This window comes from Cherax quadricarinatus, chromosome 79 (assembly GCF_038502225.1).
Source record: "Cherax quadricarinatus isolate ZL_2023a chromosome 79, ASM3850222v1, whole genome shotgun sequence".
Classification (NCBI taxonomy): Eukaryota; Metazoa; Arthropoda; class Malacostraca; order Decapoda; family Parastacidae; genus Cherax; species Cherax quadricarinatus.
Genome location: NC_091370.1, coordinates 9856961 through 9883000, shown reverse-complemented (window position 1 = coordinate 9883000; position 26040 = coordinate 9856961). Strand labels below are relative to the sequence as shown.

Here is a 26040-nt window from a genome sequence, read left to right as displayed (position 1 = left end):
CATTCCAAGCTGGAAAGAGAGACAGATTACCCACTGTTTAAGAAATCACTCTCCATGATAAGTGTAAGATTCTTAAAAAAGGTGATGATTATCTAAAAGTCTCATGTGGAGCTTAAAACTGAAAGGACTAAGTTTATTATTGGTCAAAAGTGAAGCTTTCAACCAATATCCACTAGAATAGGAGCAGAGGCTTTTACTTACAGTTGTGCTGGGAGCTGTGAGTCGAGTGATTACCGTTTGGCCGGAGCCCCACACGTCACCTTTCGGGGTGGGGAGAAAGGGGGGGAGGGGATAGCGGGAGCTAGACTGACCCTACCTTAACAAGCAGCCGGCAATCAAACTATCATTACGATATACTCACTCGCTACTCCTATCTGTTGAACTTTTCCCTCACACACACTGAGGTCCATGGTTCGTTTCCCGGTATGGATGGAAACATTAGGACATGTTTCCTTAAGACATCTGCTGTCTCTGTTCACCTGGCAGTAAAATAGGTACCTGGGTGTTAGTCGTCTGGTACGAGTCACATCTTGTGGACAAAACTTGCCTAATTTGCCCGAAATGCTCTGCATAACAAGGGGCTTTCTGTATATTTTGTCACTGATGTCAGTTAAGCCCATATACCTTGTACATGTACTTGTAGAAATAAATATTATAATTATAAAATAACATTAATTTCTGCAGTGTAAGAGTGAGCATTGAGACAGGAAGGTGGCTGTCCTATTCTTGTGTAACTCTGAGTCAGGAAAGTTTTTATATAATCTACCTTTAGTTTTTATTGTATCTTGATTACAACATAGTGTAACTTTCTTATGAACTGAGGTTTTTTTATTTTATGGAAGTAATTATGACCTGTATGATCCATACAGATTTAGTGCTTCTTTGCAAGTACATATAATAATAATAATGAACCAGTTATCAAAATAAATTAAATTTGACTTCTTTCCTGGTATGGCATTCAATTCTCTAAGAGAGTCTGCAACCATATTCCAGTATGTAGGTTCCATTGATATATAAATTCAAACTTTCTGTAGCCACAAGCAACAAGATCATTATGTATATGATCTCGTATTTAATCATATCTTTTTATGAGATGTTTATTAGGTGTTGTACAATACACAAATAACCCACACATAAGATAAAGAAAATTATGATGGCATTTTGATCTGAATTGGACCATTAACTAGTCACAGTATTGTGCCTTTTTATTCTTTTAGGTGTTGTACAGTATTGTTTCCTTTATTTTTATTAAGGTGAGACAACTAGAGCAAACAAAATCTTTCAGTAATAATGTTTTCTGCCCACCATTTTCACATCTTCATTGGGTGAGTATCCATTTACATTTAAATGTGAAAAATAAGTAAGTTTCACCTTTTAACGTATACTGCAGTTTAAGGAGCTGTAATTAACACCGGTGTTTGTTTTACAGATGAGGACAGTGTGGAGGATGAAGAGGATGACCACACTGACTCTAATGATGCTGCTGCTACTGTTGATGCAGCTGCTACTGTTGACACTGTTGCTGCAGATACTGCTGATGCTACTGTTACTGTTGATGCTGCTGATGGTGCTATAAACAATAATGATGCAACTTCTCAAGGTCGGCCACATGATGACTCCATCAAGAAAGAGGAAGATTTACACACCCCAAAGACAGAACTATGATTGTTACCCATGGGATTAGTGCATTTTGGATTTTAAGTGAGATTATATACATTATTCTCTACCTTAGCAAAACAGGTCAATTTATTGCCAGTACCCACTCCTCTCAACAGAGGTTCCTTGATGGCAGTGAGGGACTCTTGATGCAAAGGAACTAGACCTCTTTCCTCCCTCCTTGGATCAAATCTGATTGCCTCCCATTACCCCAGGCACTGTATGGCTCCCCAAACATTTGGCACTGCCCCTAAATATAATAATAAATAATATTAGTGTATGACACCTGTGTGTTTAGTGCCCCATAAATGCAATAATAATAACATATTAATAAATATCAATGCTCTACCTTCTTTTTGGTGTCAACTTTATAAATCTTATTTTATCAAAGAAAGTGTGTTCTTGATAAAAGGAATATATTTATGGACAAACGCTAAACCTATCAGGGTCTTACTGTACCTCGGGAATTGGACGAAATCAAGTTTGACTAAAGAATGGGAGGGTAACTTTAATTCCTTGGATCAAGAACCCTTCAGCATGAGGGCATCTTCCTTGAAGGGATCTTGAATAAAATTATCCTTTTGGTGTTCTCAGTTTTTTTTTTTTTTTTTTTTTTCAAAACAAACTCTAAGAATACTTTTTTCTTATTGTGTAGACTTAAGAAAACTTAACAGGGGAAAATTAAGTATCTTAATAATAAAAATAATAATAATAATTTATTCTCATAAAAAGCCTATGAGACACAGATTTTGCACAAAGCTCATAGTATTCTGGGGAGACCTAAAGTAAGATCAGGGGTGACACCAAGGAAGGGCAACAGGGTGGGGGAGCTGAGGCTCCCCTAGAAATTGTACCAACCCCCCCAAAGTCCCCTAATAAAAATAATAATAATAAAGCTAATATGTTGCAGTTTTTGAACTGCAGTATTGGCATGCCTCTGGCAAAACAGTGATGGAATGAGTGATGATGAAAGTGTTTCTTCTCTTTCGGGTCACCTTGCCTCGGTGGGAAACAGCCGATGATTAGTATATTTTTATAACTAGCTTCTACTGAATTTTACCTGTTAGTTGTAGATAACTTCTATGGAGTTGCATTGTATTGCATAAGACTTTGTTACACAATAACTTCATTTTTCTGTGACAAGTGATGAAATTTTTATTAGTAAAATTGAGTTAAGTTTAATACTTTTGTTTACATCTTGGTTCTAACTGTGATAGTATGAATTAATTCACCCAAGTAGTATTTTCACAATGATTTAGAAATAATATACTATTTTCATCTAAGTTATTTAAATGACTAGTGTACTGGAATTAGGAAATAAAAATTTTAAAAGTTAAAATAATTAGATATGTGAATTAGCATTAAGCCACTGATATCCAGATTTTAAATCACATAATGCATGTTGCCACAGCCACACATTAATGATGATAATACCACAGTTTGCCAAATATTAAGGTTTATTAATGACAGGGACAGCCTTGATGCTGATGAAGGGCTCTTGAAATAAGGAATTACAAGCTACTTTCCCTTCTTTAGATCAAACCTGATTACCTCCTTCCCCAGGTGTTATATAACCCTCTACAGGTTTAGTGCTTTCCCATAAATATAATAATTATAACTACATGAAAACTTGTTAAGAGGTAAATTATACTGGTTGGAAAACCAATTTGCATACATTAATCTTAAAAAATATTTCAGTAATCAGTGTCATTGTTATGACTTTGATGTTGTAACTTAAATAAAATGTTCTTGGCTGCTGTCTAGGGGTTTCGCTGCATAAGTCATCATATAATTATAGGCTACATACATCTTTAGACCTTTTAACCCTTTCAGGGTCTAGACCCCTGATCTGAAAGTTGCTCTTAGGGTCCAAGAATTTTCTAAAAGAAATTATTTTTACTTATGAAATGATAGAATCTTTTTCCGAAGGTAATGACACCAAACATGCAAAATTTGATGGAAAAGTTATGGTACAGCCTCTCCTCATATAGTGACATATTCGTGTACCGATGCCTCGGACTTACAACGGGCTCTTTGACCAATCTGCATGCCTAAATAATGTATATTAGAGCTGATTTCCTCTATTCTGTTTATTACAATATACAGTACACTACTGTATGAACATTTTAAAATATGTATGCCAGAAATGTTATAAGTGGTGCAAAGGTGACATTAAAACAGTATCAAAGATAGTTGACATAAACCCACTAGTACCATTATAGTATGCTCCTCACTTAGTGATGAATTCATTTACCTACGTGGTCCTAGGAACGAAACTCCATTGTTAAGTGAGGAGAGGCTGTATTACGCTATCGCAAAGTTAGCAGTCTCAGTGATATTTAAGCACCAGCGATTTCGCTCACTTTGAGTCCTATTTTATGCCAATTCCATTGTTCCAGTTGACCAAACTGTTAGCTATTTCACTAGTATACCTGTCATCTGAGCACAAGAAACCGTCCATTTAACTATTTCAACTATGCAGTAGTGATAAGAAATCAGTAATTTGGCAAATTTCACACAAAATTAAAAACTTGCCAGTATAAAAGTAGAGCCCAGCATGGACAGTGTAACAAAATACTGAAAGTACAAGATAGAGAAGGCACTAGGAGCTATTGATACCAAAACATTACCATCAGGAGATCAGTTTAACAAAATCATGAGAAATTCTCATGGCACCTGATTAGTCGGGCTGTGGTTTGTATATTGGATTACATGCAGCCAGCAGTAACAGCCTGGTTGATTAGGTCCTGATCCACTGAGAGGCCTGTCAGGGACTGGGCCTCGGGGCCGTTGACCCTTGGAACACCCTCCAGGTAGATCGGTAGACTGCTGTTGCAAATTTAGGACAGTTTATATTATTACATTCATGGGGGAGTGCCAAACCTAGAAGGGTCACACAGCACTTCTGGAAATGGGAGGCACTCGGGTTCAGGCCAAGGAAAAGGACAGCAGGTCCCTGTCCTTGGGTCAAGAGCCCCTCACCAGTATCAAGGAACCTCCCTGAGGGGCATTAGTGAAGTAAAAGAAATATCTGTTATTAATTGCAGTAATGTGTAATGTATTTACTGCCTTAATTAAAAATTTGTCATTAACAAATGTTCAAATTTATCATTCATATTTTTACTTTGCTACAGTATGATTTTATGCTTGTGTCTTTTACATGTATTTTAAATACTGTATCATTTTTTCTTTTAAAAATTTAAATGTTATGAGTAGTTTATTTTTAAGTACAGTATAGTATTTTATTTTTTGTTTACATTGTCATGTTATACATATTAATAAAAAAGTGCCAAACCCAAATGGGTCATACAGCAGATATGGCACAGAAAAATGCATGTGCAAGGGAAGGTAAGCAAGAAAAAAAAAGGTCAAAATCAATGCAATAAGCTTGCTTCATCTCAACAAATTCTCGGGAGAATCAGCAGTGGAGGTGAGATGAGAGGAGAGAATACAGTCATAGAAATATGGTGGAATATGCACATGAATCCTCAGGTAAAATACTGTACCCAGTTGTACGAGTAAATTTTTTTATATTTATTGTAGTCCTTGTTTACTGTCTTGATTCACTTCTAACTTATTTGTATGAAATATTTCTTCATATCAGCCAAAGGAATAAAAATCCATGTCAGAACACAATTTTTTTAGGTCTTAGCTTATTTAATGTGATGACAATAATGAGTATTATTATTTTTATTACAATCATAACCAAGTGCTAAACCTACAATGGTGATAGTGAGTAAATTACATTTAAAATTACATAAGCTTGCATTACCTCTGGCTGTTTGTGATTGCAGGAGCTGAGTCGGCTCCTTGTGCTGCCTTTTAAATGGCTGTTACCAGGCTCTCTCTCTCCTAGCCTCATTGACCTATCATACTATTTTTTAAAGCTATGAATGAAGCATGCATCCAGCATTTCTTTATCAGGTCATTCCACTTCATGATTATATGAGCAGATAAGAGGAAAAAATCATTACTTACATCGAAGTTCTTTTATACAAAATAGTGGAAATTAAATACAAATCCATCGACAGTTAATTTTATTCATTATTTTCCTTTCTTTTTCCCAGTTCTTCTCATTGGCTGATTGGGGTTCTTCCTCTCCCAGTAGTAATGGTGATGGTTCTTGCCAGCAATATAACCCAACTGAGCAGCACGGGAGTACACATCACGTACCGCAAATGGCATTTGGTCTGAAAGTAAAAATTATTACAAGTGTTTATACAATACTGGAAGAAGTCAGAGCAAATTATATATATATTTTTCTCAATGCACCAGTTGTATCCCACCGAGGCATGCTGATATGAGCTCTAAAAGTTAGAAATGCTCACGTAAAATATTTTACAGGTCTACTAATATTCCATGAAAGAGAAAGCAAACATGTGGACCCCCTAAATACTAACAACATCCTCTTCCCAAACAGGAAGGAGAGTTCAATTGTATTTTTCATAGACCTCCTTCTTAGTCCCCACCTCTTATCAACACATATTGGTCGAGCAAAGAGAGGATGTCAGTCTAAGCCTCTAAGGTCACTGAAGGGTATGAAAACCAAGTTTTCATCATGACAGGTTGATTGCTATAATTCACTGATTAGATAAGATTAAACTGCAAAAATGTTGAGGAACATGCATAAATTTTATTAGTGAAAAACAAGCACTAAACCCGTATGTCATACAACACTGCATTGGATGGAGGGGGATGGCTACATGGAAATAAGTACTGTATGAAGATATATGTCAATGGATACATCAGTAAAAATTGATCAGAGTACAGAGAGTCGTAAAACTCCAGGCCAGTGTGTAAGCCACTGGTTTATTTGCAATCATGTCATTACAATTTCATGAGTCACTTCAAGGGATGCCTTAATGTTGAAGGGCTCTTGATCCTAAGAATTAGAATAACCCTCTCCCTTGGAACAAACCTGACTGCCTTTTCATTCTCCAGGCACTGTATGAACCCTTCAGATTTAATACTTCCCTAGAACAAATCTAAAAATAAATAATAATAATGAATGGATATAAAGAATGGTGCAGAGAAGAGACTTAAGGCAGTGGAGATGTTTTATCAGAGATCAATGTACTGTATGGTGTGAACATTATGATGAAAAAGAAAGAAATTAGAAGCTGTTGTGGTGTTAATGAAAGGTATTATTATAAAAGAAATGCTTTAAAGAGTAGATGGGCTGTTGAGATGAGTTGGTCATGTACTGAAAGTGGTATATAACCATTACTATATATACTGAAAAGTGCTAAACTCAGAGGTCAAGAAAGGAAAAAAGTTTTGGACCAAAAGCCCCTCACTGACAAAGACAGCTCCAATGCAGGGTGAAGGTGGTGTAGGGAATGTCCACAGAAATGTTGAAAGAGTTATTGATACGCTGAGCTGCTTATGAGCATGTTAGAGATTGAAATGAGTGGAGGTAAGTAATCTGGGGGTTTGATGTGTTATTGAAATGTGTGCATAATATCTATCAAAAGATTCAGGGAAAACTGGTTAGCCAGATTTGAGGTTCTGAATTAACAAGTGCAATGCCTGCATATTGCAGATGAATAATTTTTTTTTTTTTTTGAGGGGGTAACATCAGCTATTTCCCATCAAGGTGAGACGACCCAAAATAATAAAAAAACAAAATCAACACTTTATTCCTGGCTATCTTTCCCAAAAAGCAGACACATCACAATCAAGTTGTGAACCCCTAAACACATCCCCACTCAACTTACGAAAGAGCAAACACTTAATTCTCTATTCAGGAAAAGTTATGAGCTCTTCTGTTGCTACTGGGTGCTACATTCACCACAAGAAACAATTCTAACTAGATGACATTTGGTCCTGCTTTCATTCTTGTGTTGTTGAGATAGCAAGAACTCTTCAATGTTGACATAATTCAAAGTTAGATATTTATTTCAGCATTTGACAAAATGATAAATAACACTCACCTGGATTATAATCTTCATGTAAAGGATTAATCTTATTCCAGCTCATCTTACTAGAAAACCTTTTAGCTTCTCGTTGATCTTCTACTAGTATGGGGTTCCTTCCATGTTTACCACCCTTAGGAGTTGGTAATGAATACTAGAACCAGAGAAATATTATTAGTATCTATATAGCAGGCAAAGATACATTTCTTGTCTACAAATTTTGGTTTAAATTTCAATCTGTATTAAAATATTTACAAGCATTTTATCTTGGAATGGAAGAGACTTACATAATAACTCAATAATTATTTAAAAGTTCAAGGCAAGTGGCTTTTTGTATTGAAAGTTTTTTTGCTACAATAGTAAAGTAATTATGTACTTTGTAAAATGACCAAAGCTGAAAGTGTGTTCAACTGTTTTTGAGAAATACAAAAACATTTGATATAAGCATATGAACATTTCTCATCCCATCCAGAGGTGTACTAGTTACAAACTAATTCAAATGGTGAATACATAAAACACATTCTTTTCAAACCAACCATAAATACCTGTGACCAATTTCAAGTTTTTCTACCTCTCACCTGGCCTGAGGTTAGGCTTTCTTGTTGACCTGGCCAGTCATTATTGAAGATAAAAGGTATAATAATACTAACAATATGGATGAAAAGACAGAAGTGCATACAATTAGGACAATTATTGGATACATTTTGGTCACTAAATGGTACAAGAGAATGAGAGAACACAATATACAGTAGAATCCCCGTATCCGCAGGGGGTATGTTCCAAGGACCTGCCGTGGATACTGAAACTATGGATAGTAGCAAACTCATACCTATTATAAAGTTTAATTGTTAAATTATGCACAATAAGTGGAGAATTATCAATCTTTCACTGATCGGAAGCACTTTACGGTTTCTCTTAGGCTTTAAAGAACTGCCAGCTTCTCTACTTCTGCACTTTGGGGCCATTATTATGCAAAATTAAGAGGCATTTTTTGATAACTGAAACCATGGATACAGAATCAGTGGATATGGGACTTCTACTATATATAGTGGAGACAACATAGCTCTGGTGTATATTCGCAACTCTTGTTTGCAAATGCAGTTATGAATATACTCAACTCTACCAATAATGCCACCACCAAGAAAGCCAGATTCCTGATTGGAATGACCAACAACACCACACGGGCCCTTTCAAGAAGCACCATCCATGTAGCTGCCATGGCAATGTTTTCCATCAGAAACCTAACTGGGAATAAAGATACCTCTGATAATCCCAACAGTGATGCTGGAGTGTACACTGCTCCATGTGTCTGTGCAACAAGATCTACATAGTAGAAATGGAGAGGAATTTTTCTACATGGATCTGAGAACAAGAACAAGGACGGTTATACCTTGGATATACTTTCATTTTGTGGAAATGGCAAGAAATGTAAACAAACCTAAAGAAACTCAATGTAACCCAACTTTAAATAACCTAATGTAACTTAACCTTACTTGGCCAGTGGCAGATAGGGAAATAACACACCTTTGTTGATGCACAATGCATCTTTGTTAATGCTGCTGTGATTTGCCAAGTGCATTACATGAGTCAATACTAGCTCTGATGTGCTGCTCATGCCAAAATAAATGTATTATTTTTCCTAATATTTCCAAGGATAAAAATTTGTACAAGAAATGACAATTGGTGCTAGAGTATAACATGCCTGTATATTACAAAATATAATGAGTAAGTTTTGACCAGCAACAGCCTGGTCAACCAGGCTGTTGCTGCTATAAGCCTACAGGTCCATATTGCCATCACAACCTGGCTGAATAGCATACAGTACAGTAGAACTCCCATATTCACTTATTCAATATCTGCAGTTTCAGTTATCCACAGTTTCTGTGACCCAAAAATACCTCTTAATTTTGCATAATAATGGCTCCAAAGCACAAAAGTAGAGAAGCTGGCAGTTCTTCAAAGCCTAAGAGAAGCTGTGAAGTGCTTCACATAAGTGAAAAAGTGATAATTCTCTACTTATTGTGCATAATTTATCTATTAAACTTTGCAATAGGTATGTATAGGACTTATATATAGGATCTGCTACTACCTACAGTTTCGGTATCCACAGCAGGTCCTTGGAATGTATCCCCCAGGGATACTGGGGTCCTACTGTACATCCTTTCTTACTAATAACCCTCAAGGGAGGTTCCTTGATGCTAGTGAGGGACTCTTGACTCAAAGAGCTGGATAGGTTCTTCCCTTCCCTGAATCAAATCTAACTGCCTCCCATTCTCCAGGCACTGTATGACCCCTGAGGATTTAGCACTTCCCCATAAATAAAATAATAATAATAAAAACAATAATATAAACTAACCAATTATGAAAAAATAATCTGCTAAAAGAGGTAAGTAACTACAGACTAAACACCCCATGAACCTTTCCAATTACCTTTGTTCCTTTTATGTTTATAGGCCTCTTAGTATTGATCCAGATTTTCTGTGTACCGTCTGGGTTCACTGTCACTGACGCCTTCTTCAGTGTTTTATTGCCACAATGAGGGCAGAATATCTGCATGAAACAAAATATGTTTTCTGTCACTAAAATGTATATAATTTACTTACTGTACAAGTGATGATATAAAAATCTGCTTTACAAACAATTATAAACTAAACACTTCATTAATAGGTGAAGTTTAAAGTAACTTGATGCATAACTTAAATTAACTAAAAACTTGAAAAAAGATAACATAATGGCCATCTTCCACCTAGGTGGGGGTGACCCAAAAAGAGGGAACATTCACCATTATTCGCTCAATTACTGTCTTGCCAGAAGTGTGCAGACATCACAGTTTAAATGACAACTTCAAACTGCAATATACCGGCCATTCCTCCAGGACTTAAGTCCAATAACTGGTTGCTTCTGAATCCCTTCATAAACATTTCCTTGTTCATGCCCCAACAGCAGGTCAGGTCACTCCATTCTAAGGTGCCCACAAGCCTTTTGAATGTTCAATCCCCTAGCACTCAAAACCTCTTTGCTCTCTCCATCCAGTTCCTCCTCCAACCCAGATTTATATACCCTATAGTTATCCTATTCTGCTTTTATCTGCAATGGTGTATTTTTTCAAGGTAATATTGGGCCAATTTATCAAGCACAAGTTTGTATTTTTACAATACAATAATTATTTTACATGCCACATAAAACCACAAACAAACTCTTGCATGTATTGATACTGTACTGTTATAAAAAGCTGCACTAGATGGACAGTCTTGAAGCATTATAGTAGTGCAGTACATACTTAAAAATATTTATCAATAAGACTTGCATGTTTCTCAAACCTCATCAATACTTAAAGTTAATCACATTACTAAACATCACATTATTATATCTACACCCTTCAAGGAAGGTGACCTGATGCTAGTGAGGGGCTCTTGATCTAAGGAAGTGGATCTATTCTCCACCTTCTTTGATCAAACCTCACTGCCCTCCATTTCCCGGTCACTACACGACCCATACAGGTTCAACATTTATCTGATCAAAATAAAATTAAGTAGTCCAAATTGTTTACTTACACAGTGCTTTCAGTTTTACACATCATACCTTTGTCATCACAGATGTGGTTCTAAAGCAGGCATAACACCTCAGGATGTATGTTCTCAGGTGCCTTATAAATTTACCATCCACACCTATTATTGGTAAACCAATGTGCTTCAATACATTCTGAAAAAGAAATTTAGTCATGAATATAATATTGTAAAACATAAGAATGAAAACAGATGAAATTACAAAAAAAAAAAACTTCCCTTTAAAATGTCTCAGTAACATTTCACTGTTACTTTGTATCCTCACACAGACTCTTTGCAAGTACCAATGATAACTTTTAAATATCACTTGAAATATTTGCTAAACAATTCAGTGGGCTGTTTGTTTGTCATGTTGGAAAGTGAAAACTTACACTCAGAAACAAGATTATGCACAGTATGGTCAAAGGCTCTTGATCCAAGACACTGAACTACCCTATTCTTCCTTCAGATAAAACCTTATTAACTCCATCCCTACCAATCCCAAGGTACCATATGAACCTTAGAGGTTCAGTGCTTTCCATGAATACAATAATAGGGATTATACTATGGGGAAATGGAAAGTAATCAGATTCAATCCAAGGAAGAGGAGGACAGGTCCAATTCCCTGAATCAAGAGCCCTTCACTGACATTAAGGAACCTCCCTTGAACATGAAAGAGAGAAGTACTAACAGAAGACAAGGAATAAAAAATATACATGTATATATACACAATATTATTATTATTATTATTATTATAATCAAAAAGAAGCGCTAAGCCACAAGGACTATACAGCTATATACACAATAGATCACTGATTATTCAGTGCCTTTAGAGAGGAGAGTATGACTGATTTACAACACCAGATGATCAGGGCATTTATTTATGGTAACTTTCTTTGCACATTTCTTTTAGCATTATCTCTGCTTAAATGCCAGAGTGAACAAGACCTGATAATATTAAATGTTGAATAACCAAATGCTGAATAATCAGTGAGTTATTGTATGAAATTTCAAGGAATTTGTATGCTGTATATGGATTAAGTGAATGTAACAGAATACCCTGAAATTTAAGTGCAGCCAAAGAAAAGTAACAATTTTTGGAAGGAAAGCAACCACATACAAAGTGACCTAGACTTGCCACTATTACCTGTACAGCAAAATCTGCAGTGATGCATGCCACTTGTACATCATCCTGTAGCTCATCTGCATTTACAAAATCACTGTTCTTAATTTTATGTTTCTTTATGTTAGAGGGTGTTATCCATCCTTCATCATCACTTCCATCATCCAAGTTGTCATTATCTTCCTCATGCTCCTCTGTAACATTGATATTTCATTAATACATGTATAGAATTCTGCTAAAATTAAAAATAATTTTAAGGTACACCTACCATCCGACTTACGATCGAGTTCGGTTCCAAGAAACCGGTCGTAAGTCGAAATGGTCGTAAGTCGAACTTTACTACTGAAAATCAACAAAACATTTTTGTAATGACTTTATTTTATTGTTTTATTTTGGTATTTCACGTTTTACTTTACTTTTTATGCTGTTAGTACTGTATTTTATACTGTAAGGTTTAGGATAAACACTTTGTACAACACAAATAGTTGTTTATTTCCCAGAAATTTGGCATAAAAAACATGGTCATAAGTCGAGTGGTTGTAAGTTGAGCAAGTCGTAAGTCGGATGGTAGGTGTCTTTTGTTTACTGAGAATGACAAGTAATCTAACACTGAAAACATCTTCCTTAATGCAAGGAATCATTAGTTTGAACAAAAGTTGGTCTACCTCCCTCCATTATTATATTATTTTTTTATTAACACACTGGCCGATTCCCACCAAGGCAGGGTGGCCCGAAAAAGAAAAACTTTCACCATCATTCACTCCATCACTGTATTGCCAGAAGGGTGCTTTACACTAGTTTTTAAACTGCAACATTAACACCCCTCCTTCAGAGTGCAGGCACTGTACTTCCCATCTCCAGGACTCAAGTCCGGCCTGCCGGTTTCCCTGAATCCCTTCATAAATGTTACTTTGCTCACACTCCAACAGCACGTCAAGTATTAAAAACCATTTGTCTCCATTCACTCCTATCAAACACGCTCACGCATGCCCGCTGGAAGTCCAAGCCCCTCGCACACAAAACCTTTACCCCCTCCCTCCAACCTTTCCTAGGCCGACCCCTGCCCCGCCTTCCTTCCACTACAGACTGATACACTCTTGAAGTCATTCTGTTTCACTCCATTCTCTCTATATGTCCGAACCACCTCAACAACCCTTCCTCAGCCCTCTGGACAACAGTTTTGGCAATCTCGCACCTCCTCCTAACTTCCAAACTACGAATTCTCTGCATTATATTCACACCACACATTGCCCTCAGACATGACATCTCCACTGCCTCCAGCCTTCTCCTCGCTGCAACATTCATCACCCATGCTTCACACCCATATAAGAGCGTTGGTAAAACTATACTCTCATACATTCCCCTCTTTGCCTCCAAGGACAAAGTTCTTTGTCTCCACAGACTCCTAAGTGCACCGCTCACCCTTTTCCCCTCATTAATTCTATAATTCACCTCATCTTTCATAGACCCATCCGCTGACACGTCCACTCCCAAATATCTGAATACATTCACCTCCTCCATACTCTCTCCCTCCAATCCGATATCCAATCTTTCATCACCTAATGTTTTTGTTATCCTCATAACCTTACTCTTTCTTGTATTCACTTTTAATTTTCTTCTTTTGCATACCCTACCAAATTCATCCACCAACCTCTGCAACTTCTCTTCAGAATCTCCCAAGAGCACAGTGTCATCAGCAAAGAGCAACTGTGACAACTCCCACTTTATGTGTGATTCTTTATCTTTTAACTCCACGCCTCTTGCCAAGACCCTCGCATTTACTTCTCTTACAACCCCATCTATAAATATATTAAACAACCACGGTGACATCACACATCCTTGTCTAAGTCCTACTTTTACTGGGAAATAATCTCCCTCTTTCCTATATACTCTAACTTGAGCCTCACTATCCTCGTAAAAACTCTTCACTGCTTTCAGTAACCTACCTCCTACACCATACACCTGCAACATCTGCCACATTGCCCCCCTATCCACCCTGTCATACGCCTTTTCCAAATCCATAAATGCCACAAAAACCTCTTTAGCCTTATCTAAATACTGTTCACTTATATGTTTCATTGTAAACACCTGGTCTACACACCCCCTTATCCACTAATAAATAACAACAACAAAAAAAAAAAAAGGCACAATACCGTGGCTGGAACAATACACAAATGACCCACTCATAGAAGAGAGGAGCTTACAACGATGTTTCAGTCCGACTTGGACCATTTACAAAGTCACGACCAAAACGTCGTCATAAGCTCCTCTCTTCTATATGCGGGTTATTTGTGCATTATCCATTTATCGGCCAGTTAAGCAGATTGGTTAGTTTATGTAAATATATTTCAAATTTCCCTAATCAATTATAACAAACTTCCCCAAAGATGATGCTCTACATACTAGCCTGCATCAGTGTCAAGCTCACATTTTAGTGAACTAAAATGAAATGTCTTGTCCAACTAAATCAATTCAAGTGCAGTGTGACTGAGCAAGATATACCTGGTAAACAATAAGACATTTCCCATATCTTGGCATATCACAGGAATTATTCCCATAGTATTATCTTTCTTTCTCCTCTCTTCCAACAAATACAAAAAATAAATAAAAGGGGCTGGACATGTCCTCTATACAATTAAATTTTCTTGCCATTGAAACTTTGACCTCCACAAACTTTTACCTACCTTGATCTTCCCCTTCTTCTGCAAGATGACTGCCTACTAGTTCCTCTTCATTGTTCTCATCCTCACTGCAGTTCTCTGCTACAGTGTGTTCCAGGAGAGAAAGAGAGCTTAGATCCACAGGTGTGGGCTCTAATGGATCTAACCCAGAAAACTCTTCATCAGCCTTCTGATCTAACTGTGAAAACATCTTTATGTCCTTCAAGTCTGACGGTAACAAACTGTCATCCTTCTGGACTGACCATCTAGAACCTTCATCTTTCTGGACTGAAAATGTAGATCCTTTCTCATCTTTCTCTTCTGACTGTGCAGTTCCTTCCTTATCTTTCTCTTCTGACTGTGTAGTTCCTTCCTTATCTTTCTCTTCTGACTGTGTAGTTCCTTCCTCATCTTTCTGTTCTGATTGTGTAGATCTTTCATCTTTCTGTTTTGACTGTGCAGTTCCTTCCTCATCTTTCTGGACTGAGTATAGAGATTCTTTCTCATCCTGCAAGTCCATATGAGTAAGTTGCTTAGGGATTATTAATATGATATTTACCATGGAACTGTAACACTTAATTTAAATAAATTATTTAAGGTTATAAACAGTATAATATAAACTGTGTGATTGAGTTTCATTCATTCTTCAATGTAAAATTGTTTGTGAAATATTGTGTGAGCAGCACTCTTATTTCTAGAATTTTTCCAATAGTAAATAAAAGCAGATATATAAACTGTAATGTTGGTGCCCTTCTGGTAAGACAGCAACTGAATAAGTGACAGTGAAAGTGCTGTATTCTGGACTGGGTCACTCTACCTTGGTGGGAGACAGCCAGAGTGTTTAAAAACTTTTATTTACCACTGAACAAAAGCTACCAATGCATTAAATAAATAACACCAAATACATATAGTACAGTACTGTATTAGTCTACAAAAAATTACAAACAGCAATCACAGCCAGTTTTTATAGAAGCATTACACATGTACCAATGATCGCATTCCTGAAAATCAACATATATTGTAAAAAATGCACTATGCAAATTAAAACCTACAAGGGATAACAATGAAGGATTCTTAATCCAAGGAATTAGAGGTACCTCCTCTTCCTTGAATCAAACCTGATTATCCTCTATTACCCAGGTGCTGTGACCCCAACTGATTTAGCATTTTACCATTAATGCAGTAATAATAATAATAATCTCCATCAGGAAGTAGGAAGAATTCTTCCTCCGTAAGCCATGCGTGTCATAAGAGGTGACTAAAATGCCGGGAGCAAGAGGCTAGTAACCCCTTCTCCTGAGTAAATTACTAAATTTAAAAATAAAAACTTTCATTTTTCTTTTTAAGTCACCCTGCCTCAGTGGGATACGGCCAGCTTGTTGAAAAAAAAAAAAACTAATAATATCCAATGGAAATGGTGGGTTAAAATTCTTTCCCCATAAGCCATGCATCTCATAAAAGCCAACTAAGATGATTGACCAAGGGGGCTAGTAATCTCTTATCTGTACTCAATTACCAAAAGTACAAAAAAGGAAATTTTGATAATGAGCATTTTAATGTTAATGTCATAAATTAAAAGAAGCTGGATGTCCTAGCACTAAATGAAACAAAGCTAATAGAGGTGAGAGAATTTCAATGGGAAGGAGTAAATGGAATTAGGTCATTTGTATCCAAGAGAATCAGTGGTAAACGATTAGTGGCAATGTATGATTAACTATGGAAAGAAAAGTGGGAGTATAAGTCTTTAAATTCAAGAATTATGTAGATTAGAATATTAAGTGAGAAGCTGGGTTATAATAAGTGCAAGCAACTGGACATGAAAGGTTTGTAGAAGAGAGACAGAGATTTTGGGGAGGTGTTAAATGAATGTTTAGGACATTTTCATCCCAGTGAGAAATTGAATGTTGTGAAGGACCTAAATGCTGAAGTGGGTGAGATTGCTGCGATGGTGTATTAGGTAAGTTTGGAAGTGCAAGGGGTAAATGAAAATGGGGAGGTCCTTAACTGAATTACGTATAGACAGGGGTTCGGTAATGGGTAATGCTTATTTTGACAAAAAAAGGATAAGTATACAAGATGAAATAGGGCACAATGATAGCAGTTTATTAAATTATGTATTAGAAGATTTAGCATATGCATGTTTTTAGAAGAGTGACAAATATGTAAGATCATTACAGTGGAACCTCAAAAATCGAATGTATCATATATCAAACATTTCGAAAATAGGACCATTTTTTCGGACAAACTGTGTCCCTATTATCAAATGCGCCCCTATTTTCGGACCGCCGGGCACTGGACCTGTCTGCCGCCCGCTCTGTCCGCGTCCCCGCGCAGGCGCCGCGAGCAGTCTAGCTTTGTTTATGCTTAAGTGAACACTAACCTGCGCTCTCATTCACGCATTTTACGATTATTTCGTTGTGTTTAGTGCTTGGGGGACTGTGAAATAAGCTGCCATGGGCCCAAAGAAACTTGCTAGTGGTACCCCTGTGGTAAAGAAAGTGAGAAACACCATAGATGTGAAGAAGGAAATAATACAGAAGTATGAGTGGTGTGAGACTTGTTGAGCTTGCCAGGATGTATGGGAAAAACAAGTCGACCATCGGTTCTATCCTGTCAAAGATAGAACAAATCAAGGAAGCTGATGTTGCAAAAGGTGTTAATATAGGGAGTGGATGAGGTGCCTTCTTCAAAGATTAAGGAGATTTGTGCCAAGTGGAATGATGTCCAAATGTTTGTGCAGAAGTACCACCCTGAGCAAGCTGAAACAAGCCATCTTTGCAACAAGTTCAGTGACAGAACCATGTCCCATTTTAGGGAAATGTTAAAGAGGCGCCAGAAACAGAGGACTGTGGACAGTTATTTTGTGAGACAGGGCTCCAATGACTCTCAAGCTGGTCCTAGTGGCATTAAAAGACAGAGAAGGGAAGTAACCCCAGAGAGGGCTTTACCTGAAGTCCTCATGGAGGGGGATTCTCCTTCCAAACACTAACCCCAACTCCCTCTCTCCTCCTCCCTATCTTTCAGATGCTATCACCAATCTTCAATAAAGGTAAGTAAAAATGTTATTTTATATGTATTACTATACAAAATTAAAAACTATAGTATTTGTTGTATGTAAAACTGTAATTAATCTCTATAAAATGTATTTTTTGTGTGAATATTTTTGGGTTTCTGGAACGGATTAATTGTATTTCCATTATTTCTTATGGGAAATATTGCTTCGAATTTCAGACTTTTTGAATTTAGAACTAGCTCCTGGAATGGATTAAGTTCGATTTTTGAGGTTCCACTGTATTTAGTGATAGCTAGGTAAGAGTAAGGGGTAGATGGAGTACAAGGAGAATGATATCAGTGGGTAAGAGAAAAGTGAAAGTGAATAAACTAAAGGAGATGGTTTCAGAAAGATATAAGCAGCTATTGGAGGAAAGCTTGGCTAAAGAGTGTACAGGAAATAAGTATGTTGAGTATGTGTGAGGTAAATTTAAGAATGAATTGTTAAAGCGTGCACCATAAGTTTGTCGGTAAAAGATGGTAGGCAAGGGTGGAAAGAGGAATGATTGATGGAATGATAAGGTAAAGAGGGCAGTAAGGGAGAAAAAGGTAGCACAGGAAGAGTTTAAAATGTAAAATGATATACTGATGGCAGAGTATATGAAGAGGAAAAGGGAGGTCAAAAGTGTGATAAAGGAGTACAAAAGGAGAACCAAGAAGAGAATGGACAAGTATTATCAGCAAATTTTGCTGAGAGAACAAATGGATTTGTCAGTTAAAAATAGGAGAGGAGAGTTATTAAATGGAGAGTTAGAGGTATTGGGAAGATGGAAGGAATATTTTGAGGAATTGTTAAATGTTGATGAAGATAGGGAAGCTGTGATTTCGTGTATAGGGCAAGGAGGAATAACATCTTGTAGGAGTGAGGAAGAGCCAGTTGTGAGTGTGGGGGAAGTTCGTGAGGCAGTAGGTAAAATGAAAGGGGGTAAGGCAGCCGGGATTGATGGGATAAAGATAGAAATGTTAAAAGCAGGTGGGGATATAGTTTTGGAGTGGTTGGTGCAATTATTTAATAAATGTATGGAAGAGGGTAAGGTACCTAGGGATTGGCAGAGAGCATGCATAGTTCCTTTGTATAAAGGCAAAGGGGATAAAAGAGAGTGCAAAAATTATAGGGGGATAAGTCTGTTGAGTGTACCTGGTAAAGTGTATGGTAGAGTTATAATTGAAAGAATTAAGAGTAAGACGGAGAATAGGATAGCAGATGAACAAGGAGGCTTTAGGAAAGGTAGGGGGTGTGTGGACCAGGTGTTTACAGTGAAACATATAAGTGAACAGTATTTAGATAAGGCTAAAGAGGTCTTTGTGGCATTTATGGATTTGGAAAAGGCGTATGACAGGGTGGATAGGGGGGCAATGTGGCAGATGTTGCAAGTGTATGGTGTAGGAGGTAGGTTACTGAAAGCAGTGAAGAGTTTTTACGAGGATAGTGAGGCTCAAGTTAGAGTATGTAGGAAAGAGGGAAATTTTTTCCCAGTAAAAGTAGGCCTTAGACAAGGATGTGTGATGTCACCGTGGTTGTTTAATATATTTATAGATGGGGTTGTAAGAGAAGTAAATGCGAGGGTTTTGGCAAGAGGCGTGGAGTTAAAAGATAAAGAATCACACACAAAGTGGGAGTTGTCACAGCTGCTCTTTGCTGATGACACTGTGCTCTTGGGAGATTCTGAAGAGAAGTTGCAGAGATTGGTGGATGAATTTGGTAGGGTGTGCAAAAGAAGAAAATTAAAGGTGAATACAGGAAAGAGTAAGGTTATGAGGATAACAAAAAGATTAGGTGATGAAAGATTGAATATCAGATTGGAGGGAGAGAGTATGGAGGAGGTGAACGTACCTATTCAGATATTTGGGAGTGGACGTGTCAGCGGATGGGTCTATGAAAGATGAGGTGAATCATAGAATTGATGAGGGAAAAAGAGTGAGTGGTGCACTTAGGAGTCTGTGGAAACAAAGAACTTTGTCCTTGGAGGCAAAGAGGGGAATGTATGAGAGTATAGTTTTACCAACGCTCTTATATGGGTGTGAAGCGTGGGTGATGAATGTTGCAGCGAGGAGAAGGCTGGAGGCAGTGGAGATGTCATGTCTGAGGGCAATGTGTGGTGTGAATATAATGCAGAGAATTCGTAGTTTGGAAGTTAGGAGGAGGTGCGGGATTACCAAAACTGTTGTCCAGAGGGCTGAGGAAGGGTTGTTGAGGTGGTTCGGACATGTAGAGAGAATGGAGCGAAACAGAATGACTTCAAGAGTGTATCAGTCTGTAGTGGAAGGAAGGCGGGGTAGGGGTCGGCCTAGGAAGGGTTGGAGGGAGGGGGTAAAGGAGGTTTTGTGTGCGAGGGGCTTGGACTTCCAGCAGGCATGCGTGAGCGTGTTTGATAGGAGTGAATGGAGACAAATGGTTTTTAATACTTGACGTGCTGTTGGAGTGTGAGCAAAGTAACATTTATGAAGGGATTCAGGGAAACCGGCAGGCCGGACTTGAGTCCTGGAGATGGGAAGTACGGTGCCTGCACTCTGAAGGAGGGGTGTTAATGTTGCAGTTTAAAAACTGTAGTGTAAAGCACCCTTCTGGCAAGACAGTGATGGAGTGAATGATGGTGAAAGTTTTTCTTTTTCGGGCCACCCTGCCTTGGTGGGAATCGGCCGGTGTGATAATAAAAAAAAATAAAAGAAATAGTTTTGGAGAGCAATTAACAAAGTAAGCCTAAAGTGCAAATAGACTTGGCAATTAAAAAAAAAGGAAAATGTTAGATGGGGAGGTGGAGGTAATGGAAAGGTGAAGAGGATATTTTGACTAGTTGCTGAATGTTAATGATGAAGACATGGCAACAATTTCAGGCACTGAGCAGGGAGGGATAACACTGTTTTGGAGTAAGGAGAAGCATAAAACCTTAAAAGCAGTGTGAGGTCACCAACAGGGCTGAAGAAGGATTGTTGAGACAGTTTGCGCATGCAGAGAGGATATAGAGAGATGGGATGATGAAGGTGTACATATCTTGGGTGGAACAGTTGAAGGGGTGGGATAGAGAATGCTTTGAGTTTTAGAGATTTAAGCATCCAGCAGGCTTGTGCAAGCTTATTAGATACTAGTAAATAGAGACAAGTGTTTTTTAATGTAAAATTAAAAACACCACAAGCATAGCTCTGCTTCTGTAGCTATGAAAAGGTACTATATTCAAACAAGTAAGAAAAGAGCAATCACATAGAAGAATATATAAAAATGAACAAGTTGATGAATAAGATATGTATAACACCTGCAAATCTTTATTGAAGGATGTTTCACCTGGACAGTAGGCTTTATTAATTTAACAGAGGCACGAGGATAATGACTTGTACCCTACAGAGGCAAAAAGGTCTCTCAATAGAGATACCCAGAAATTGCTCATGTGTATTATTCATCACCCTGTTGGTATTACATCTTTGATGTAATGACAAAAAATGAACGTTGAAAATGCATGCGAGAAAATATTTACAAATAAAAACAGAAGCATTCCAATGTTTTAACACAGAATTTACCCTTTGCCGTCCCCTCTTCTCAAAGTTTTGAAGCAGCTCCTCCACAGACTGAGTGGAGTGAGGATATAACTTTCTTTCTTCCTTGCTGAATGACATAATATGTGATGCCCACCTTTTTAAATGGAAAAAGGTGGAGTAAAGAGGGCTTACATTATTTTCAGACTGTATATCTGAGCCTTCACAAATGTTTAAATCAGGATGAGTTTTAAGTGGACAAAACTGAAGGTATTCCTCCTCAAAGGTGGAGTACAATAAAAAGTCACTGCCTGTGAGAATGTGACCACTAATGTAGCTGTATTCCTCCAGGAAATTATTCATTAGCATCAAATGCCATCTACGGATATGTCTTTGGAGAGCTCCCGAAGCAGAGTTGGGCAAAGATGATTCTAACTGATTGCATTCAGAGTCCGCAGCATCTGATGACAAAGACCATGGAAGCGAGTTGCTGGTAGAGATGGCTATATTTTCTTCGCGCTGCATGGTAATTAGGAAGAATGGTGCATCATTAAAGATCAATGATCTCTTTATTTTTGAGACATTTAATTAATTACATTTTCAAAAATATAAAACGAATGTATACCATGTAAAAATCATCTTACCAATATCATCTGTCTCTTCTTTAATCACTACTGTATTATTTTTGTTAGTACTGCACATATTTTTAAAGTTTTTAATGAGCACACCTTTTATGCTTTAATTAATAACACAACTGGGCAAATTGCACTAATCTAGGATATTCTCCTTGTCTGATTAGTATACAGCTGCCTCAGAAACATGGAACACCTCAATAGGTCTATATTCTAAAGTGGAATCAGTTACTGTATCTTAAGATATAATGGTCATTTACCTGTGCAGCAGGATGATAAAACCCTTCAGCCAACTTTACACTAGATTTGCTAGTCTTCTTAGCAGCTCCTTCAGTGATGATCCTCTGTGGTTCTGAACAAAGGTGTTCAGAGCCTCCTTGGACTTCAACTTCCAGTTCGTATGTGAGAGCTAAAACTTTAATATCTGCTAATGACAAGCTAGCATAATCCCCTGTCTTCTTGGAAAATTCATTAACTGTAAAAGAAATTAACCTACAATAATTAGACAAAAAATAAAAATAAGCAAATTAAAGAAATATAAATAACAAAAAGGCACAATACCGTGACTGGAATAACACACAGATAACTTGCACATAGGAGAAAGAAGCTTATGACGATATTTTGGTCCATTTACAAGTCACACTAGTAAAACTAATACACTAGTGACTTGTAAATGGTCCAAGCAAACCGAAACGTCGTCATAAACTTCTCTCTCGTATGTGCAGGTTATTTGTGTAAAAGAATATGCATCAAGTCTTCAGTGACTTTCTTCTAATTTTAGAGTATTCTTTCTCTCTGTCACAATAGTGACATATCAAATTGCTTTCCATTATGATTACAAATAAATTACATGGCATACTGTACCTAAAATTATATTTAACAATAGGCACTAAAAGAATTCCTAATGAACTGTAATAACCACTCGTTTCTGAACATCATCTACGTCCAACATGTATTAATCACTGATCCGACAAACTAGATCCTGCCTAGCTCAGCATATGACAACATTTATCTTAGTAAGGCCATATCACCTGCTCTTTTCCACAAGACCCATAAATACCACTGCTGCATCCTCCTGAAGTTAACTGGTATTGACCTGTATTTACAAAACATTAATATTGTTTGTCCCCATATGTAGTACAGTATTAAAAAAGAAATTTACTTAGCATATATGGAGGTGTCTGGAACGTAACCATATTTTTCTACAAGTTCTCCACTTCAAGCTGTGATGTTAAATTTAACGTCAATTTCTACAGAACGTAACTCACAATTTATGAGAGGATTTATTGTACAGTTTAGTTGCATCACAACTACACTCAGCATACATAAGGTGCATTGATACTCACGGGGAAACACTAATAGATATTTTATGACATTAAATTCCTAAATAAAGATTGTCAGTCTTACCAAACCTCACTGAATGTGCCTGAGGCTGTCTCATTTTGATAGCAACAGGCATGGCTTCTAAACGCTGTCGTGTCTGCTTATCACGTATCTCCTCAATAACCTCTGGCAAGCTATACAGCTCCTCTCCATACTCCTATAAAAAAATATACAACAGTCAGTCAATATTAGCTACTGTACATGATGAAGCAAAGAACAATTACAGTGGACCCCCGGTTTACGATATTATTTCATTCCAGAAGTATGTTCAGGTGCCATTACTGAACGAATTTGGTCCCATAAAGAATATTGTGAATTAGATTAGTCCATTTCAGACCCCCAAACATACACTACAAATGCACTTACATAAATACACTTACATAATTGGTCGCATTGGGAGCTGATCGTAAAGCAGGGGTCCACTGTAATATTATTTGTAAATGAATTACAGCAACAATTAAAAAAAATATTTATGGTTAAAATATTTATCAGACACATCTTTTGGTGATCTATTAACCTCAAACATCACTATTCAAAACATTTCTACCATTACTCTGATTAGAGGTAGATGTGTGCATAAGGACATTAAAGTGCTCATGTTGTTTGGTTTAATATTTTTTTCATATCTGCAGCCACATGTTTTATTTTAAATAAATAAAAATATTCCATACATACATATGTGACCTAAAGAAATATTAAACATAATGAATGACATAAGGCTATGTCTAGTTCTTAAGCAGCACATAAGTCTTATGATTAAATTAGGTAAGATTCCTCAGGAAACAGGACAAGTGTTTCCTGATGCAGGTGTTAGTCATATGATGACCCACTACTGCAGCTTTTAGTCATCTGACTGTGGCCTTCCACTGGCTTACCAGTCCACCACTTTAAAAATTAAGGTAGATCATTATATATGTTTTTATGATAAGTTGCCCAAAATGCATTGCATAATTAATAGTTTCCTTTTGTGCTTACTACTGTATTAATACATTTAAACTGCATTATTTGTGTGTCGCTTAGAGAAATAAACATCATTATCAAGTGCAGTTTAGATAACATCAAAATTACACAAAAAATATTACAATAAAAAAATTAAATGCTAAACCCATAAGGGTCATACAGAGTACACAAAATAAAATGGGATGAGAGGCAAATAGATGATCCAAAGAAAGAGAGGAGAGCAGCTCCAATTCCCTGGATCAAAAGCCCTACATCACTATCCGGCACCTCCTGTGGATATTGTATTTTTCTTCCTTGGTATACATGCAATTAACTTTAAGGTTTCTGCTCCTGCCATTGACTGAACAGTATCATATTCGAAAGCAGCGCTAAACCCGAATGGACCATAAAACACAATGTACAATAAACATCACTAGATGCATTATCATACGGAAGCACTAAACCCATAGGGGGCCACACCGTGCGCTAAAATTGTAGGGGGCCATATCAGTGCGCTAAAACTGTAGGGGGGCCACACACTGCATGGGGACTGGGAGACAATCACTTCCAAGAGGTCAGATTCAATGTCTTGGCTCAGAAGTTACTATCATCAAGGCACCTACAAATAATACAAATATTACAAAAGCATTACTAACACTACAAAAAGTAATACAAAACATACGTTTTAAGGAAAAGCTCTCGTTTCACATGTTGAGGGTTCGGGTTCGATTCCCAGCGAAGGGGTGGAAACATTGGACGTGTTTCCTTACGCCATGTGTCTATGTTCACCCATCAGTAAAATGGATACCAGGGTGTTAGTGGACTGGTGTGGGTCGCATCCTGGGTGTTAGTGGACTGGTGTGGGTCACATCCTGGGTGTTAGTGGACTGGTGTGGGTCACATCCTGGGTGTTAGTGGACTGGTGTGGGTCACATCCTGGGTGTTAGTGGACTGGTGTGGGTCGCATCCTGGGTGTTAGTGGACTGGTGTGGGTCACATCCTGGGTGTTAGTGGACTGGTGTGGGTCGCATCCTGGGTGTTAGTGGACTGGTGTGGGTCGCATCCTGGGTGTTAGTGGACTGGTGTGGGTCACATCCTGGGTGTTAGTGGACTGGTGTGGGTCACATCCTGGGTGTTAGTGGACTGGTGTGGGTCACATCCTGGGTGTTAGTGGACTGGTGTGGGTCGCATCCTGGGTGTTAGTGGACTGGTGTGAGTAGCATCCTGGGTGTTAGTGGACTGGTGTGGGTCGCATCCTGGGTGTTAGTGGACTGGTGTGGGTCGCATCCTGGGTGTTAGTGGACTGGTGTGGGTTGCATCCTGGGTGTTAGTGGACTGGTGTGGGTCGCATCCTGGGTCAAAATTGACCTAATTTGCCCTAAATGCTCAACATAACAAGCGGCTTTCTATACCGTAGTATGTCACTGATGTCAGCTGTTCTGTATACCTTGTACATGTACTTGTAGTAAATATATTATTATTAATTCATTATTAACCTGACGTACCCAGAGTGGAACATTCTTCACAAACGCTGCTGTATCAACCACTAAACGTTTACACTTCATGCTGATATTTTATCCTTATCTTCTTCAGGAAGCTATTTTCTCCAACACGTGAAATTCTCACCAGTGTTGTTGTTGTTGGTGGTTAAGGGTTCTGAAAACCCGA

The 26040-nt window shown here is 37.7% G+C and overlaps 2 protein-coding genes across 3 annotated transcripts in view; one reads left to right on the top strand and one right to left on the bottom strand.

Annotated features, from left to right (window-relative positions):
* Creld (Cysteine rich with EGF like domains) overlaps positions 1–5682 on the top strand; it is a 57336-nt gene extending 51654 nt beyond the window's left edge. The window contains exon 8 of the mRNA XM_070101915.1: positions 1430–5682. Within this exon, the coding sequence (XP_069958016.1) occupies positions 1430–1665 (236 nt within the window). The 3' untranslated portion in view covers positions 1666–5682. The remainder of the gene's footprint in view (positions 1–1429) is intronic.
* Positions 5681–26040, bottom strand: LOC128702630 (RNA-binding protein NOB1). Of its 2 annotated transcripts, XM_053796955.2 has the most exons (10): positions 25878–26040; positions 23458–23590; positions 22311–22525; positions 21464–21937; positions 14924–15407; positions 12264–12433; positions 11154–11273; positions 10002–10121; positions 7590–7725; positions 5681–5846 (listed from the first exon to the last, which is right to left on the bottom strand). In XM_053796955.2, the coding sequence occupies exons 1-10, from the start codon at positions 25935–25937 to the stop codon at positions 5701–5703; spliced, it is 2058 nt and encodes a 685-aa protein (XP_053652930.2). In that variant the 5' UTR covers positions 25938–26040; the 3' UTR covers positions 5681–5700. The 2 variants fall into 2 exon arrangements, with proteins under 2 accessions (XP_053652930.2, XP_053652931.2); XM_053796956.2 differs by lacking the exon at positions 21464–21937 and having other exon boundaries at positions 25878–26036.

What these genes read in the sequence shown, in the direction of transcription:
- LOC128702630 (XM_053796955.2), bottom strand. Translation starts at nt 25,937, where the DNA reads ATGAAGTGTAAACGTTTAGTGGTTGATACAGCAGCGTTTGTGAAGAAT. An exon ending in AGAAGAGGGGACGGCAAAGG is followed by an intron (nt 15,408 to 21,463) that starts GTAAATTCTGTG and finishes ATGGACTTGCAG; the next exon opens with GATGAGAAAGAATCTCTATA. An exon ending in CCACATCTGTGATGACAAAG is followed by an intron (nt 10,122 to 11,153) that starts GTATGATGTGTA and finishes TGTTTCATGCAG; the next exon opens with ATATTCTGCCCTCATTGTGG.